An 18,251-nucleotide genomic window follows, 5' to 3' on the forward strand; every position below is an offset into this window, starting at 1 on the left:
CACAAAGACAGAACAGCCAATTCCATGAGAACAGTCCTCTAGTCTTGCCCTAGCTAGCAAGAGCCCTGAGGAAGACTTGAGTCACTTAAGCCAGTAATGATGCTTCCCTTTAGATAGATGCTTACTCAATCTCAATATAACAATTGGCTTCTCCCACATACAGGATGAGCAATAAATTTGACCTTACTCCTTTTCTCAGCCTGTGGAATGGGTGAACATTCTAGCTGGATGATGAAATAGTCTTGGGAAAAGAAAAGTCCTTGGGAAACTAGGAGAGGCATCAATGGCCATAATTTAAACTATTGGATAAGGCCAGGACAAATTCTGAAAAAAAAATGTCTTGGAACTAATGCTCAGCTACTCCCTCTGCCCTATATGCATCCCCAACAGCATAAGTCACTGACCACCATGTGCCCCTCCCCTCCCAGAAATAGAGGTTCTCTATTTCTCCATGAATGCCCAGAAGGATATCATGGTTAGCAGATGATACACATAATACATCATGTCAGTTCTGAGTTGAAGGCTAAGTAGAGCTCTAGCTCTTTGAGAATCCCTACCAAGATCAAGGTCCAAGACTGGTTACTGAATACTTTAATCCAAATGATCATCCCTTGGTGGAAAACTTCCAAGGACAGACATGCCAAAAGCTGGGTGCTGAACTGGCTCAAGCTGTCTCTTAGCCACCTGCCTTTACTAAGAACCTCAGTACCATATGATTCAAGAGCCCTTTGTGCTAAACAAAAAGGATAAGAAAGGAGAGTCAATCCTGTCTCAACTCCCTCCTAAGGAGGCACACACAGGGAAACCATACAAAGAGATAACTACTAGTTCAAGCTACTATCCTGTTGTTACAGGTTTTTGGAAATTATCAAAAGATATATGTTGCCTTCCAACTCATAGCTTGGCTGCTATGAGGTCAAATCACTCTTCCAAGGTCACAGACTGTGCCCTTAAAAGATGGCCAGCCAAATCACAATCGATGGCTACTGGTCACCCCACCTGCTATAGAAACAGCCTGACATTTAATGCTGAATAAATAGTGTCATCCCTATATACAAACTACAGCACATTAATGTTTTGTTGGTGGACCTAACCTTTGTCCTTTTATCCCTTTAAATTACAAACTCAAAAGGCAGAGAAACCATTTTCTAGATGTAATGAGACCAGCTAGGCTGCTGATCTGTTTCTTCTGACCATCTTCACTCACCATAGAAACCAAGGCCTAACACTGGGTGGGGCCTAGCACTGATCACTGGGAAGGAAATAAGCCAGTCAGCCATTCACCTGGAACATTTACTGACTGCTGCTTCCCTCTTGGCTGAGCATTTATAAAATCTCAACAGGGAAATAGGCCTTCCCACATAGAGGATTAGCACTAAGCCTGACCAGCTGCTTCAATCAGCTTGTACCCATGAACCTCTAAAACTCACAAGGCATCTAATACAGGGCCAGGTAACCTGGGGGGAAGGGGGCCTCTAACAATCCCATTATTCTTGTGCCTCTCCAATTACGACATAGGGCAATGGAGTGAGGCTCCGGCTGCCCCCATGGGCAGCACTCCGAGTTCTGGGCCAAGCCTCAAAGCTTTGGGCAGCCACAGCAGAAAATGCCTCACAAACAACTAGCTCTCTACCAAGAAGAAGGAAAAAGATGAAGGAACTCGAGAGTCAAAAGGGAGTCAGGCACAGGGAGAGAGAGAGGAACCTAGAAGAGGCAGGCTTCTGCTGGCTTTTCACTGCTGTGTCCTTATATAAACAGTATCACCTGCCCTATGGGGACTTTGACCGAAAGTGTTTAACGCACCAGGGCAGATTGGTCACGGCTCAGCCTCAGCTTCAAAGCTGAGCTTTCCCAGCTTTCACAAGTGCCTTTTTGTTCTCTGTACATGCTACACAAAGCCCCAGCTTGTGTTACATTCCTACCCTCAGATTCTAGGCCCTTGAGCCAAATATCAACCCTAACTTGAGGGGACAGCTGGGAGTTCAGAACACTGGCTCTCCTCCCAGCATCACCCCTTTCCCTCTCCTCAACTGTAACATGCCAAGTGGCCTATAACCATCAAATAGTAATGAGAAAACCTACAGATACTCTAACCCAACTCACTTCCTCATTTTTCGCCTGGTGTTCAGACCCTCCCTTCCCACTCTGGAAGTTCACCCAGGCTACTATGTGGAAAGTACCCTTCAGCTGATCCAGCAGAACAGATAGATGCAGTATACAGATAGATTAAGTATCCTCTGCAAAGAACTTGGACTCAGATCACCTCAGGAAGTGTGAGTGGGAAAATGAGTCACTGATTACACATAGTGTGGCTCAATGAGGCAATGAGATGATTACTTGTTGGTATTTGTGGATTGTCAATAAGTAAAATAAGAATGGATAGAACATGTCAGTTCTCAAACATAAGACAATAAGCTGTCTTGTGTCAATAATAACAAGATCTTAAATATGCAGGGAAAAAATGTGCTGAAAAGCAGCCATCATATATATCTCCACAACAATAGCTAATACCAATACATATGGTTATAAAGTCCTACTTGGTCCACCACCTGCCTATGTGACAAAATTGAGGGCATAATAGGATTTAGATGATTGCTTCACTAAATAAAGGTATTTCAGAATCACATACAAAAAGGGAAAAGAATTAGTGTGGAGATAAAAAGGCCTCCCAGTCTTGTAGGTGATGCAGTAGATAGACTGCTGGACCTACAGTCAAGAAGACCCAAGTTCAAATCTAGCCTTAAACATGTATTAACTGGGTCATCCTGAGCAAGTCACTTAACCTTTATTTACCTCAGCTTTTTAAACCATATAATGAGAATAATAATAGCATCTACTTGACAGGGTACATGTCTGGCACATAGTAGGTACCATATGAATGTTTATTCCCTTCCCTTCTCCTCTTCCTGGGAAACTACTCACAGGAGCTGGGCCAATCTACTTTGGCACATACCCAACAAACTTTTTTTTTTTTTTTTTTTTTTTACAAACAAATGATTTTTTATACTATGGCATCAATCATAAAGGCAATATTGGCTTTCATATAACTAAAACCAAAGGTATAAATTTTTCAGTAATATGTATAACAAACTGCAGCAATACCCATATAGTTAGGAGTCACTTATTTCTCCATTATCTCACCCACTTTTATCTCACCTTTCCTCCAAAGAGTATAAATACCAAGATATTCTCAAATATCCCTATGTGAGGCAAGGCAGAAAAGGAAATTTTTCTCTCCAAAATAGAAAGGGAGACTATAGGGCAGCAGTGAATTGTCTCATCCCAAGACATGATCTGTGCATAGGAAAAATCTGGAGAGCTGTCAACATGATACTGAGATTAGAGCTAGCAAATGACAATTCCTAAACCTTAAACTAAACATAGAATCTGCAACCCAGAGACTTTGTGCCAGGAAACTGAGGCCAACTATGTCCACATAAGGCCAAGTTTTAGCCAACATTCATTCTCACAGCTGCCAATAATAACAGTAGCATCAACAACTGACTTTATGCCTGTTTTAAAGTTTACAGAGCATTTTACATACATTATCTCATTTAAGCCCCATGACAAAGCTATGAGCTAAGTACAAATGAAGAAATCAAAGCTCAAATAGCTTTGTAAAAACAGTAATGTTCCCATGGCCACAGAATAAACTAAGCATCAAGAGGCAGAGTGTGCCCCTAGACCTTTCCAAGTCCAGTACCATCCATAGATGAGGGGGATGGAGGGAAAGGATAATGTGGAGAAAGGCTTCTGTTCAAGAGAGCCTCTTGGGATATCTAGCACTTCCTCCACAAATAGGGTAGAAAAACCAGGAGGCCTGGAGGGAGGGCAGGACAGCCCTCAGAAGTCACATTAGGAACAACAGCCCTGGAAAAACTTTCTCAGGCCATATCCAACTCCCACACAGGGCCCAAGTGCTCCACCCTGGTTCTAGGTGTGTAGGAGAGAAAGCAGAAGGAAACTAGAGAGGCTTAGACAAAATGTAAAAATCACTTAAAAGGCCAATGGCAGTCTTTAGAAATAGTTACCAGTCTACTGCCTTCCTGCAGCTCAAAAAAATATAAAACACAAATTCTAGGCAGCTATATTAGTCAAAGATTCACTCAGGAGAAGGAACAACTCTTCCCATAGTAGAATCTTTCTCTGGACAAGAGTCTCTTGGCTCAGATAGCCTAGAAAGGAGACTCCTAAAATCTGAAGCAATAACAAACTCAAGGAAGCAGAGAGACATTTGAAGACCTAAAGCTGCAACAGCCTGAGATTGGGGTAGGAACCCCTCTTAAGGCCAAAGAATTGCTCAATTTAGTTCAAAGATAGAAGGTGTAGAAGGCATGGTCTCTTGTAGGCCTCTAGGCCAACTCAAAGTTGCCTGCCACTCTTTCTGGCTTCTAATTTCTCTTCTTCCAAGAAAAGACACAGGGTAATGGAAAATATATTAAATAGGGTTCTAACCTCAGCTCCCCACCACTTAGAGAGGGCCAGGGGAACCAAAACCATAGTATTTACTGCCAGAGACTAGTTTTGGAAGGAGAAAAATCCCAGAAAATTTCCAATGGGAATGGCCTCAAGTTTTTGAATGAACTATTTAGTATGTTCTTATCTGAAAGGGAGTAGGATGAGTCATGAGAAGCTTAAAAAGGGAGAAAAACGCCCTCTCAGAAGCCTTTTCATTTCTTTCAAAGCCCAGCTCTCAAAATATCATCCAGGGTTCTTAACTTGGATCCATGAACTTACATTTCAACACACTGTTCTGAGGAATTTGTAGACCGCCAAAACATGACAGAGAAAAGGCTTAGGAACTCTGTTCTATATGAAAAATCTCCTAATCTAATACCTCCCTTGCCCCCTACTACTGGTTCCTCCCTCATCAAAATAACTTTGTATTTTGTAGATGTGTAATTGTAGCCTCCCCTGTCTAGATGATGAACTCCTCAAGGACAGAAATTGTTTCACTTTCGTCTTTATGTATCTAACACCTACCACATACAACAGGCATTTAATAAATGCTTGTTTGTTTTTTCAGAAGCAGTAAAGTTGTGTTAGTGGAGAAGAGACCACTGGGCTTGGAGTCAGGAAGACATGAGTTCAAATTCATATTCAGATACTTTCTAGCTGTAAGACATGTCTACATCAGTTTTCTCAACTATAAAATGGAGATAATAGTAACACCTACCTCCCACAGTTTTTATGAGGATCAAATGAGATAATATTTGTGAAGGACTTGGCAAACCTTACAGAGATACATAAATAATAGCTAATAATAACATTATTTATAATTATGATCATATTGATAAGTGGCTCTGTGCATTTCCCAAAGGAAACAGTTTGCAGAGCCACCACCCTTTGCCCTTTACTATTCTACTCCACGATCACAAACTATAAAATCTGAGCCCAACCAATCACTTCACAAATGCATATAACTGGAAATAGTTCATTTATACACTGCTAGACTTATGAACTGATCCAGCTATTCTAGAAAGCAATTTGGAACCATAACCAAAAAAGCTATTAAGCTGTGCATATCCAGTCAGAACCCAGTGCTGTCACTATAAGATCTATATCCCGAAGAGACCAAAAAAAAAAAAGGAAAAGGACCCATATATACAAAAAAAATAGCTGCTCTTTTCATGGTGGCAAAGAATTGGAAACTGAGGGAGTGCCAAGTGCCATTAATTGGAGAACAGACAAACAAGTTACGAAATTTAAATATGATGGAATATTGTGCTGTAAGAAATGATGAAGAGGATGGTTTCAAAGAAACCTAGGAAGATTTGTATGAATTGATATAAAATGAAATGAGCAGAACCAGAACAATTTATACAGTAACAATATTAAAAAGACAAAGAACTTTAAAAATCCTTTTTGACAGAGAATATGAAAAAAAGTCCCTTAAAAGTTACAGTTTAAATTTCAATACAATGAATAACCACGCTTCCAGAGGACCCATGATGAAATACACTATTCACGTCCAGATAAAGAGCTGATGGATTCAAAGGAAAGACTGAGGTTAATGTGTTTTAGATATGACCAATTTGGGAATTTGTATTACTTGACTATACATGTTTATGACAAGTTTTCTTTTTCTTGCTTTCCCAATTGAAGGGGAAGAAGAGAAAAGGTGGAAAAGAAAAAAATTATATTTAGAAATAAAATAACAGAACTAGGAGAACATCATCTACAGGAACAACAGTCTAAGGATGATCACTGTGATACTCATCCACTCTGATCAAGACAATGATCCAAGATAATGCTATCCACTTCCAGAAAAAGAACTGATGAACTCTGAATGCAGATTGAAGCATACTTTTCCAAAACTTCTTTATCTACTGCCTTTGTAGTTTCAAAGATGTCTCTACTAATCTAGGCAACCATATTTGCAAGAATGTAAAATAAATCTTTCCTGCATTTAAAAAACAAAACAAAACAAAACAAACCCTCAAACCTTATCTTTATTTTTGGTTTGTTTTCTTTTGTAACATGGCTAATATGCACATATGTTTTACATGATCTCATATGTATAACTGAAATCAAAGTATTTGTCTTCTCAAAGAAGGGAAGAAAGGAGGGAGACAGATTTTGGAACTTAAAAGTTTAAAAAAATAAATGTCAAAAATCATTTACATGTAACTGGGAAATATTTAAGAAATAAATAAAATATATTTTAAAATAATGGAAAGAAGTAAAATAAAATAAAATAAAATAAGGATTTAAAACAAATAACAAAGAAGATAGCAACACAAGTTTATTCCCCCATCATCAGGGCCCACTGCTCATAACAGAAGTCAGGGATGTCACTGGCTGACTTAGGGTGTTACCATAGTAGACTATATAGCTTTGTGAATAGATAATTCATATTTTTAAATCTTCTTTAATATTTACAAAACACTTTTCTCACAACCACCCTGGGAGACAAGCAGAATAAGTATCATTATCAGAAACAGCTACAGAAAAGTTAAATGACTTGCCAGTATTTATACAGACAATATATGCTTAAAATGGGATTCAATGCCAAGTCTCCTGACTTCAAGCTAAGTACTCTTTGCACAGCATGAAATGCTGCCTCTGATGAATGTGAAGTAGACAAGTAATGCTGTGTGTCCAAGGGCAGAAGCAGCTGCCCTGAATCAATGCTGGGAATGAAGGTACTGCTCCCAGTAGGGCCCTGGCCAAGCCTGCCTACTTACCTGAGAGAAGCCATCTGGCCTCTCCCTTCATTTTCTGAACCTATTCAAGTAACAACTGCCAGTTTGGTCCCCTCCACAATTTCCCAAGGTCATATCCCCTTTTGTCCTGGCCCAAGCTTTAGCCTACTTCCCTCTTAACTTCTCCTTTTCCAGTCTAGTTCAACAGGAAGTATGTTACTTTTCTTATACCCAGGAATGTTTGCCCTTCTGTTCTCACCTCCCTAAAATTTTTATTAGCCCCTTCTACAGCCCAAGACCCCAAATCTCCCCCAGCTCCCTTGATCCCCATTTCTTACTTGCCAAACACCCTAAATCAAGAGTTCTCTTTCCTGGGTTATGGATCCCTTTGGCGGTCCAGTGAAACCTACAGATCTCTTCTTAAGATAATGTTTTTATTTTTTATAATTTTTTAAATCACTGAAAAAAATGCTAAACTTCAATTAGTTAAAGGTTAGTAAAAATAAAAATTAAATTTTTTCTTGTCCAAGTTCATGGAGTCCTTGAAATTTATCCATGCACATCCTATCTTTCAGAACTCTGCCCCTAGACAATCTGTGCTCTTGGTCTCAAATACCATTAGATCACAGTGTCCTAGAGATGAGAGATAGCTGAACAAAGTCCTGGGTTCCTTCCATTTTTGTTTTAAAACAAGAAAAAAAGGTAAGAGCGGCCTGTGGATAAATCATCATCCTTAGAATTGGAAACCTGGGTTTGAATCCCTTCTCTAGCTGTACAACCAACAACTCATTTATCCACTTCAAATTTCAAATTCCTTATCCATAAAAGGATAAGAATCATAATAAAGAAAATACCTTCTTGTAAACTTTAAAATGCCACATAAATATAAATTACTATCAAATGAGAGACCCTAACCCAAAGTCAAATGACATATAACAATAAAGGATCTGGGATAATTGGAGAAGCTGGAGAGATATAAGGGAGAGGAGAGGTGACAAGAATAGGGCATCAAGACCAAGAGAGTGAAGGTATAAAGCACCTTAAAAAGAATAGTTTATTTTTTTTAATGGCAAGTAGGAAAAAGAAAGTAATGGAGTGAGGACAGTGGGTAGTTTTTGTCTGCTAAAATGGAGGCTGAAAAAAATTAAGTGGAGGCTGACTTAATGCAAGTGTGTAGGAGGGAAAGCCCCATGGGGACAAAAATGAGATTGCAAGAGTGGAGCAGTGAGAGAACTAGATTTTAGACAAGCCCTTTGCTAAGCAAGATACAGGTATGAGAGATGACATAAGGGATAAGAAACAGCACTGGGAGGATGTGCGAACAGAAAGTGAGAGGGACCAGCAGGTGGGAAGGGGTACTACCAACGGGAACAATAGAGTTCTCAGCACAGAGAATAAGGAAGGGTTGGGTTTTATTTGCTATTAAACCTTGATGAAGTACAAATACTGAGAGGACATTCAGGTGTCTTGCTGAGATGAGGAAGCACAGAATGGAATAACAGATCAAAGGAGAGAGTTACTTTGAACATCTACATATACATATACATAATGTCAAACTCGGATGACAGAAGACCTCACCAAAAGGAGAGAGAAAACCCTAATCCCTGAAAGAGACCCCAACAATTAGAGGGAAGCAGATACAGAAGAAAGGGAAGGAGGACATATGCATAAGAGAACCAAGGAAGGAAATTGCCTCTAAGTCACAGATTTGTATGCAAAAGCTAGGAGAGGAGGAAGGAAAAAGGAATTAGTCTTGGAAAAGCTGCTCAAGATTTTAAACAAGGGAACCTTTGGTACAGTGATGTAAGCAGAAGGAAGATTATTAGGAGGATCTAGAAAGAAAAAAAAAAAAAAAATGAGAAGCCCTGAAAAGAAATACTCAGGAAGCTGTGAAAAGTGGTGAAGTCACTACTGGCAAGGTGAGTAGGACTGACCAGAATATGCTGTACTAATCAGACTCAGTTTCACTCCCAAAGCAGCCCTTTGTCACCCCACCGACAGGGAAATAATATGGATTTGTCAGCCTTGGAATTTGCCCCAAGGTTAAACAAAGAAGCGGAAACAACCTGGAAATTTTTCAGCAGCTTGTCAGTTAAAGGTATAGGCAGGGAGGGACTCTATGAAACATTAAGCTCAGGTACAGAGTACAAAGAGTTAGGCTGGCACTGCCTCTTCTCCCCTCCCCACCCCCAGGAACAAGCAGAGCTGGGAAGGAGTTTCCAGTCAGAAAGGTAGTCAAACAAATCTCTACCTAGTAACCTAGCCTGGTACTTATGGTATTTGCCATTCACAGAATTTCAAAACTTTAAAAACCATCTTGTCCAACCCTCTCATCTTTCATGAAGAAAATGAAAGCTAGAGAGATGAAGGGAACTCAAGCAAGATCACACAGAGTAAGAAGCCAAACCTGCACTTCAACCCAAGGCCCTACCTTAAAAAAAAAAAAAAACAACACACATTCCACAGCCTCTCTCCTTTCTTCTTACTCAGGATCAATATACTCCTTTTCACTCCTTCAAGTGGTCAAGACTTACAGCAGTACTGCTTCCCCTTAAAGTACCCAAGAGCCTGGCACAATGTATTCTTCTCCACTCATCTCATAAATACAAAAGAGGCTTAGGGGTAGGGTGGATCCTGGGAGCTTACCAAAGGAGAGTAAAAAATTAAGAGAACGGGACAATCAGCAATGGAGTGGAGATGAAGTCCAAAAAAGGAGACCAAGCCCAACCCTTTAAGAACAGGCTCCACCACTGAGATCCAGCTAACAGTGAGTCAATTTTCCCATTTTTGCAAAGCACAGAGAATAAAGGTAGTCAAAAAGTCCTTCACAGAAGGTAAAGAGTATAACTCCTGTTATAACAATGTTCCTTAATGGATCTGGAAATAATATAGGTCCATTCAAAATTCTGAAACTTCAACACTCAATACAGGGAAAGGTCAATGGGGCATGTAGCTAAGGAGGTCCAGTGATTACCCTGCCCCATGACGATAGCATAAAATAGAAAAGAATTAACAAGCCTGTTAATTCCAAGTGGTCACTCCTGTTTCTTAGGGCTCCAAAGAGCTAAAACTTTAAGCCGAGGTAAATTTCAGTTTCTACACACAAGGAAGATTTAGATTTACCAGCCAGAGCTGGCACTACTACTAGTAGGAACAGAAAAGACCTGCCACAGAAGGGAAACATTCTACAATTTTTTTTGGTGGAAAAGCCAAAAGAGAAAATATACCCCCAGTTTTGGAAATCAAAGCAGATGTACCCAGTTTCCTAATGGGAAAAAAAAAAGTAGGTCTTAAAGATGAGGAAATGTATAAAATCCCAACTCAAAATGCTATCCAGAGAATCAACCTACCTTAATTTCTAATTATGGAATCAACAAGCTTCTTTAGGGCCTCTAATATGAACTTAGATTTGGCTGAAAGCCAAGTAAAGAGCCCAAAATGACACTGTGAATGTTACATAAGGTCCGTAAGTTTTACCATTTACAGATGACAATCCTTTAAGACAGAGGCATCCCAAAACAGATTAAATTGTAATCAGAAAATATTTAACAAAATAAAAATGCAATGGAACATAGATGTTAATAGGTGGTTCTCTAAATCATTATGAAGTCCAAATAGGGTTTAGAGGCCCCCATTTCTATTTGAGTTTGACATTGCAGAACAGCTTTAAAGGAGAGGAAATGGATTTTTCTATTATTAGTAGAGGGAACTTCCAAATACAGAAACTCCCTCTCGTGAATACAAATGGCACCTTTTCCACAACTGGCCTAGAATACTGAGAGGTTAAGAGAATCGCCCAGTTACAAACCCAGCAGGCATCAGAGTCAGGACTTGAATTTGGGCCTTTCTGATTCTGAGGTCTACTCTCCATCTTCCTGTTCCATGATCACTGAACTGGACACAACCATGGACAAAACCAGCTAAAAAACTGTCCCACTTGCCTACCTACACCTGGCAATAGCTCCAGGTGAGACCCTACAGGCCTGAGCTATTTTTCTCCTTTCCTGGGGGACTTGCAAAGCTGGGCTTTCTTCCCTGGGATAGGACTATGTGTGACAGGATCAGAAGATTGGAGAGTTAGAGCTAAAAGTAACTCAGAGGTCATCAGGTCATCTAGTCCCATCTTCTTTACAAGTGAGGGCCAGCGATGTGAATTCATGTACCCAAGATTACTCAGTAATAAAAATGGGACTCAATCTAGCTCCTTGTATGCCAGTCTTCATTCTAAAGCACTGTACTGCCTCATATATTTTCATGTAAACAAATAGCACATCAGTTAAGTTCTTTCTTAAAGCAGGCCCCATTTCCCATTTGACTGACAAACCTTGGACAGGTATACCTGTATCACTAATCTATAGGGTGGCCACCACCATCATGCTGTAAAAGGAGCAGGTTCCATCCTATGTAGTAGTGTTGCAATGATAAGACAGCATGGAACATTTTGACTCCTCTTTACACCATTACTAGGGAATTTTCTAATCTATACCTACAAGTGTCTGCCAAGAAGAAAAAGCCAACATGGGGAAAAGCTCAACTGCTTAATAAATTGAGGGAGGTCTGCTTCTCAAATCAAACAATAGTTTATAACGACCCAAATATCTTCATCAACTGAGCACAATAGACAAGAGCAGAACAAGCTAATATGGCCTCTGATCATTCAAAAGAGTGGCAATTCCAACCAATCAAAACAATTTATGACCTTACTCCAGATCTGAAACAAAGAAAAATCGTGATTTTTTTTCTCTTTTTAAAAAATTTCATTGTTACTTTCCACTAACCATTTCAGCTCCAATAGAGCCCTCTCTTGTGACAAATACATTAAATCTAGTAGGAAGTTTTGCCTCTCAGTTATAATATTGGCAAAGGAGACAGAAAATGAGAAGTGAGAACATCTAGGGGCTATTAGAAAGATACAGTACTAATCAACTGGTAGAGGTGTAAATTGGTTCAATTAAATAATTCCAATCAATAATACTGATCAATCATGACTTCAGAGAACTTTTGCTGAAGTATGATTCCCAAGTCTTGACAGAAAGGTGATAGATTAAAGGTACCAAATGAGAAAGATGACAGCAAAGGAGAAGGAAATAAAGAAAAGAATATCACTAAAGCATTAATTTATTAAAAAAAAAAAAAAAAAAAAAGACTGGAACCATTTACCAAGTGCTAACCAGTCTAAGTCACTATCACCTGAATATATTTTTCCTATTCTTCCTTGCTAGACAGACCTCTGGTATCTCTCCTTAAATGTTACCTTTTTTCTTGAGGACCCCATCTTGGTTAAACAGGATTTCTTCAGGGACAAATAGCCCCCAATCACTTCAATTTCATCAACAGTGGGGTAACGTTTTTTGAGTAACAACCCCACATTCTCAGGGGATGCTTCAGGATCTTCAAGAGTTTTTCCTTTCCATTGGTCTTCCTCCTCCTCTTCCTCAGTATACAGTTCCCCATTTGGTGCGCTGAATCTTGCCTCAGGGGCAGCTGGTTTCCTATTAGGCACAACTGTGAATGTATTGTTGCTCAGGTAGTGAACTTCAGATTTGCTATTGGGCAGAGAGGGATGAGGACGATAATGAGGAGCATCAGAGAATCTGAAAGCTGGTTTGGCCTCTTGGTAGGATTCATCATCTGAATCTACCTCATCAATAAAAGTAACAGGAAGCCCCGGTCTACTGGGTTCTTCCGGAATCTGGGTGACAGAGGAATTGAGGGATGTGTCGGAAATCTCAAAGCCCCTGCAAGGCTCTTGTTTGGAAGGTTTCTCTACAGAGGGGGGTGTTACTACTTCTCTCTGCCACTTGTGGTTCACCTCTGAGAGAACGGTAGCTGTTTGTTTCTGAGGATCCCCTTCCTCTGCTGCCTGCAGGGTCTCAACACCCAAGTAATTTCCATAGGGAGGTACAACTTCTGGTGGGTGCTGGCTCCCGTTTTCCAGAGGTATGTGGGTTAAATGGCCAGACTGAGAAGAAACACTGACTTTTCCCTTTGGCTGCTCAAAGGCTTTGCTCCCCACTGGATGGCCAGCCCTGGAGTCCAGCCTTTCCACCCTGGGCTTAGGGATAAAGATAAAGGAGTTTTTGGAGTTCATCCGGAGGTTAGCCAAGGCCTTAGCCTGGACATCCTCATCAGGGATGGTCTCTATATCTGGCTTAGGGGCAGGTTTGATCTCAAAAGAGTCATTAGAGCTGGTGGCTGCAGAAACCCACCTTCGCTGACTGGGAGTGGCACTGGCCAGGCTGTGTTTGGGGAATGTGGAAGAGGCAGCTGGAGTGGCACTGGGTCCCCCATTGGCACTGCCCATCGGGCAAGGGCCAGGGGAAAGGTGGAGGATAGGTGCCTCCTCCTCAGCATTTGGCTTCCGAATGTCGATGCCTTTGGAAGTACTGGAAGAGGATGGCACAGGCCCACCCACAGTAGGGAGGCCATTGGCAGGACCCAGCCGGGGCTCCGGGGCGGCCTCCATGACAGGTCCGTTTGGTACTACTGTTCGGCCTCCTCTGGCCAGACCCCGGGGGTGGACAATGAAAGAGTTGCTGCCCGTCTTCTGGAGGAAGTCATTGAGCCGAGATGGAGCGGCTGCCGATGCCTGAAACCAGGCAGCTCTCTCCCCGACACTGGGAGTACGTGGTCCAGAGCTGGGCAGGGAGGGGGAGGTCGCCGAGCTCCGCTGCTCGACTGCAGAAGGCTTTGGCACCAGAGGCCGGCTCCGCTCGGGGCTCCCGTGACGCCGAGGTGGGGACGGGGCCCGAGGCCGGGGCTCGCTAATAGCTAGGGGGGAATCAAACTTCTCCAACAGACGGCTGACCCTGCCCGGCTGCGCGGCCGCCTCTACGGCTGTGCGGGGAGTCTCGTAGATGATCACCTCGGTGGCCCGGATCTCCGCCACTGAGCAGCCGCGCCGGGCCAGCAGCTGCTGCAATGGGTCCGGGCCCGGGCGCGGGCCGGGGGCGCTCACCTCGTAGGGTCGTTGGCCGGGCAAGAATCCGGGCTCGGACTCGATTATGAGAATGTTGTCGGCGCGAATGGTGCGGATGCCCGGAACGCGGCTATAGAGCTCCAGCAGCTGCTGCACGGGCCGTCCGGCCGAGGACCGGGCCCCGGGCGCCGCGCCGCGCCCCCTCCGCAGCCGCTTGCGCTCGGTCTCCATCCGCATGAAAGGGTTCTCCCGCAGGGGGCCCAAGCTATCGGCCAGCACCAGTCGTTCCGCCGCCGGGGCCGGCTCCCCCGGGCACTCGCCCCCAGCCCCGGCCACAGTTCCGGCCGCAGCCTCGACTCCAGCCCCACCGTCGTCCCCCCCAGCCAAACTCCGGGGCCCAGCCGCCAGGCTCGCCAGCTTGGCTCGCTTCCTCTCCAGTATCTCCCGTTTCCATGCCGGCAGCACTGAGCGGGAGCCGGACCCCGCCAGCCCATCGAGGCCCGGCGGCCGCCGAGGCTCAAGGCTTGTCATGGTACAATGCAGAGCGAGGGGAGGCGAAGTCCGGCAAATCTGCCCGAGCGGCAGCGGCCAGCAACCTGCCTAGCGGGCCGGCAGGACAGTGCACTGATGGAACAGCTCCTCTCGCCGGACGCCCCACAGCGGCCCGCTTTCCAGTCCGTGACCACGCCCCTACGCTCGGGGTCGCTTCCCATTGGGGAAGGCCCTTCGGGGCCCGCCCCGTGTGGGCTACAGCCACCTATAGCAGGCGGGGAAAGGTTGTTTCGGGTGCCCATGGGAGGAAGAATTCTGTTTATTGGCCAGTGATCTTCTTGTTCCGCCCCCTGAGATAAAGCACTATTCAGTGGGGAATAAGATCATCTGCTAGGCTGGTGCTTCCTGGGAAAAGACCCCATAGACTCGCCCTGTGTGTGCCCGTATCACCTATTGGGGAAAGTGGAGGCGGGGTGAGGCGGGGGAACGCCCTCTCCCCCCCCATACACTCAGGCAAGAGCTATTCCTATTGGCTGACGATTACCCTTGCTCAGCCCCTTGGGAAAAGCACCCTTAATTGGCTGAGACTCCATCACCCGGGCAGACGCCCAATTAGGGAAAGACACCTTGGACCCTCCTCTTGGATAGTTACGGTGTATCGCAATTACTTTTCTCCTCCTGCAGTTCCCTAGGAAGACACTGTAGTCCGGGCTGCAGTGTTCGTACTGGGGTGGAAAAGGGAGTGTCCTGGCCCAGAGCCCAGACACTTCCATGAGGAAGACAGTTTAGAGCTAGGAGTGATTAAACCTGGGCTCCACCTCTCTATGTGACCGTGAACCTTGTTCTCGCTGGCCCTGGGAGAACTGGGAGGAATCGAAATGAGCCAAATTTTCTGACATATTAGCACCAATTCCCAGTGCTGGTGTCTCCAGTGTGTATTACTAGGACGGAGGGTGACAAAGGTTTTTGTTGTCCAGTGGTATCCCACTCGACGCGTGGACTTTGTCCATAGGATTTCCCTGGAAAAGATACTGGAGGAATTAGCCATCTCCTTCTCCAGTGTGCCCTCAATTTACGGATGAGGAAGTGAAACTTCACGGTTAAGTGTCTTGCCCAGAGAGAGACACAGTTAGTGTAGCCTGAAAGTGAATTAGAATTCAGGTCTTCCCGATTGCAAGTCCGGTGTTGCCCAGGCAGAAATTATTTAGGAAGAGTGGATCGTTCACTTCTTCGACAGTTAGCTTTGTTCTCATGGTATTTTGTTTTTATCATTAAATGTAAGCAATGACTTTTTGCCCAGATCATGAGAACAGACATTGGAGTCATCCAACGCCCTCATGTTACAAATGAGAAGAAAAACAGAATGGAGCTTTCGAAGTCCCAGTTTCAAGTTCACAATGTCCTCTGGGATTCCCTTTAATCCAGAGGAAAAAAACAACCTCACCAGGAGATAGGTTTATTTCCTTCAGTTACCCCAAGTGAAATGCAATAATGGGAAAAGCCCAGAATTGTGAACCAAGGGACTTGATGTGAGAGGAATCTAAGCTACAAGAATCAAATGTTACTAACTCCAGCTGTGCTCCTACAATGTGAATTTTTCATTTCATTTTCTCCCATTTCCTAGGAAGCCTTACCTCTACCATTATTACAACCAAGGAAAACTACTCATCGCCCACTCCAAAGTCCTAAGTAGTAAAATAAAATGGCCATATAGATGATGAGAGTGAACTCTGTATGACCTGAGTGAGCCCTGTAAAATTATATAAAAATCACAAAAAAACATGTCCCCTTTGATCTATACCTCCAAATGGTCTGGCATCCTCTCAGAGCAAGATAAGTTTTCTTGTCAGGAAGTCACAACCCCAGGCAAGATTTCAAATTCAATTGAGAATTATCAAACTTCCGCTATAAAATGGGTCTTCAGAAAATGACTTTGCAGACCGATTCTCCCTTGAGAATGATATGCTCACTAAGAAAATCTCTCTGGGTGTTTCTTTAACAATAAAGCCTTTTTTATCATAGCCTCTGGATCTAGAGCTCAGTCTTGTCATCCATTCCTGCCTAATCTCATCATCTCATAGCCTCATCATAGTAACTTCATCTGTTATCTGCCTCCAGCCAAGACCACAGGTTGGCCAGGAAAACATCCACACCCCAGGCTTCAATAGACCAGTATGCCTTTGATCTCACCATATCTTTCCAAGTTGCATTAGTGTGTTTAATTGACTACAGTGAGCTGAGGAAAGCAATGAGACATGGAAATAATTGAGTAAAAGAAAGATTGTGAAAAATTTGAGGGCACTGCCATAGGATTTATAGTTTTAAGATCTACTTAATATATTATCTCATTTGGGCCTCATAACCACCCTGTAAAGATCTACACAGAAATATACAAACATACATTATGTAATTTAAGTCATCAATACTTGTAGTAATGTTATCAATCTTTAAAATAAAAGGTAGTAAAGACTTAATTGTTTCCTTTATCTAGGATTATCGAAAATGGACTACTCCCAGATCATGCAAGTTAAGTAGGGCAACAGTAAAAGCTCAAAAATAAAACTGAGAATGCAGAAATTACTGGAGCTGGCAGGAAAACACAATCATAATTCTAGTTATCAACTAAAATAAAAATCATATCTCAATAATTCTGGGGCAAACTAGTCAAAAGGATATCTAGCAAACGGGGCTCCTGGGTCTCAATCTTTGCTTTATCCTCAGGAACTCATTGTCTCTTTTCTCTTTAGGAAGGGAGGTATATAAAAAAACTTATTATAATATTCGAGAAATGAACTGTGCAGTCAAACACATGGCCTGCTACCAGGGTGGCTTTCCTAATACAAGGCTCCCACCGACCAAGAGAAGAATTCTGTATTTAGCAATACAATTGACCATCCCCCACCCATCCGTGCAAAGTCCAAAGAAATACTCGTATTCCAACAGTACATTTTATTAAAAAGCAATTTCTAACGGCAAACTCCTTTACAACCTAGGCAATTAAACTGTCCAATCGAGAACTCATCTCAAATCAAGGAGATTGAAAACGAGGGAGGAAGAGCAGGAATAGAAATCAAAGCCAAAAAAAAAAAAAAAAAGGAATACCTCTATTTAGTGATCAGTGTTTTTTTTCACACATCTGCCCACCCGCCTGGAGTTAGGATGCAAAGCATGAAGAAAAACCGAGACCTAGGGAACAGATTCCTCCCTGCAGGAATTCCTTTCCTCCAGTCGGACGCGGCGTCCCCTGCGAGCCGGGCTAATTGACCCGACAGGCCCGGATCATGAGCAGTTGCAGGAGGATGAAGACTGGGGACATGATAAGGCCAAACCAGAGCTCCCTGGTCTGTTCCACCAGTTTCTGGCACAGCAGCATCTCAAAAACAAACTTGAGGCTGAGAATAGTGAGGATCCAGAAGAGGCGGAGCACCGCCAGCCGCTTCTCCCCGTCCTGGAAGAGGCGCACCGACACAATGGTGGTGAAGTAGGTGCTGAGCCCGTCGGCGGCGAAAAAGGGCACGAACACATTCCACCACGACAGGCCCGGGGCCAGCTCGTCCACCCGCAGCGCCAGGAGCACAGAGAACACCAGCAGCGCCAGCACGTGCACGAAGATCTCGAAGGTGGCGAACCCCAGCCACTGCACCAGCTCCCGCAGCGAGAACAACATCGTGCCGGGGCCCGCTCCTGCGCGCCTG

General features: G+C 43.4%; 2 protein-coding genes across 2 annotated transcripts in view; both read right to left on the reverse strand.

Moving 5' to 3' along the window:
* The window catches only part of TPRN (taperin), a 35,197-nt gene extending 20,231 nt beyond the window's left edge, over positions 1–14,966 (reverse strand). The window contains exon 1 of the mRNA XM_012554073.3: positions 12,400–14,966. Within this exon, the coding sequence (XP_012409527.2) occupies positions 12,400–14,595 (2,196 nt within the window). The 5' untranslated portion in view covers positions 14,596–14,966. The remainder of the gene's footprint in view (positions 1–12,399) is intronic.
* Positions 14,967–17,490: 2,524 nt separating this feature from the next.
* Positions 17,491–18,246, reverse strand: TMEM203 (transmembrane protein 203). The gene has a single exon (XM_003757541.4). It carries the CDS (start codon positions 18,221–18,223, stop codon positions 17,813–17,815), a length of 411 nt encoding a protein of 136 aa, XP_003757589.2. The 5' UTR covers positions 18,224–18,246; the 3' UTR covers positions 17,491–17,812.
* Positions 18,247–18,251: the final 5 nt, after the last annotated feature.

Source organism: Sarcophilus harrisii, chromosome 2, assembly GCF_902635505.1.
Source record: "Sarcophilus harrisii chromosome 2, mSarHar1.11, whole genome shotgun sequence".
NCBI classification, from domain to species: domain Eukaryota; kingdom Metazoa; phylum Chordata; class Mammalia; order Dasyuromorphia; family Dasyuridae; genus Sarcophilus; species Sarcophilus harrisii.

What these genes read in the sequence shown, in the direction of transcription:
- TMEM203 (XM_003757541.4), bottom strand. Translation starts at nt 18,223, where the DNA reads ATGTTGTTCTCGCTGCGGGAGCTGGTGCAGTGGCTGGGGTTCGCCACC.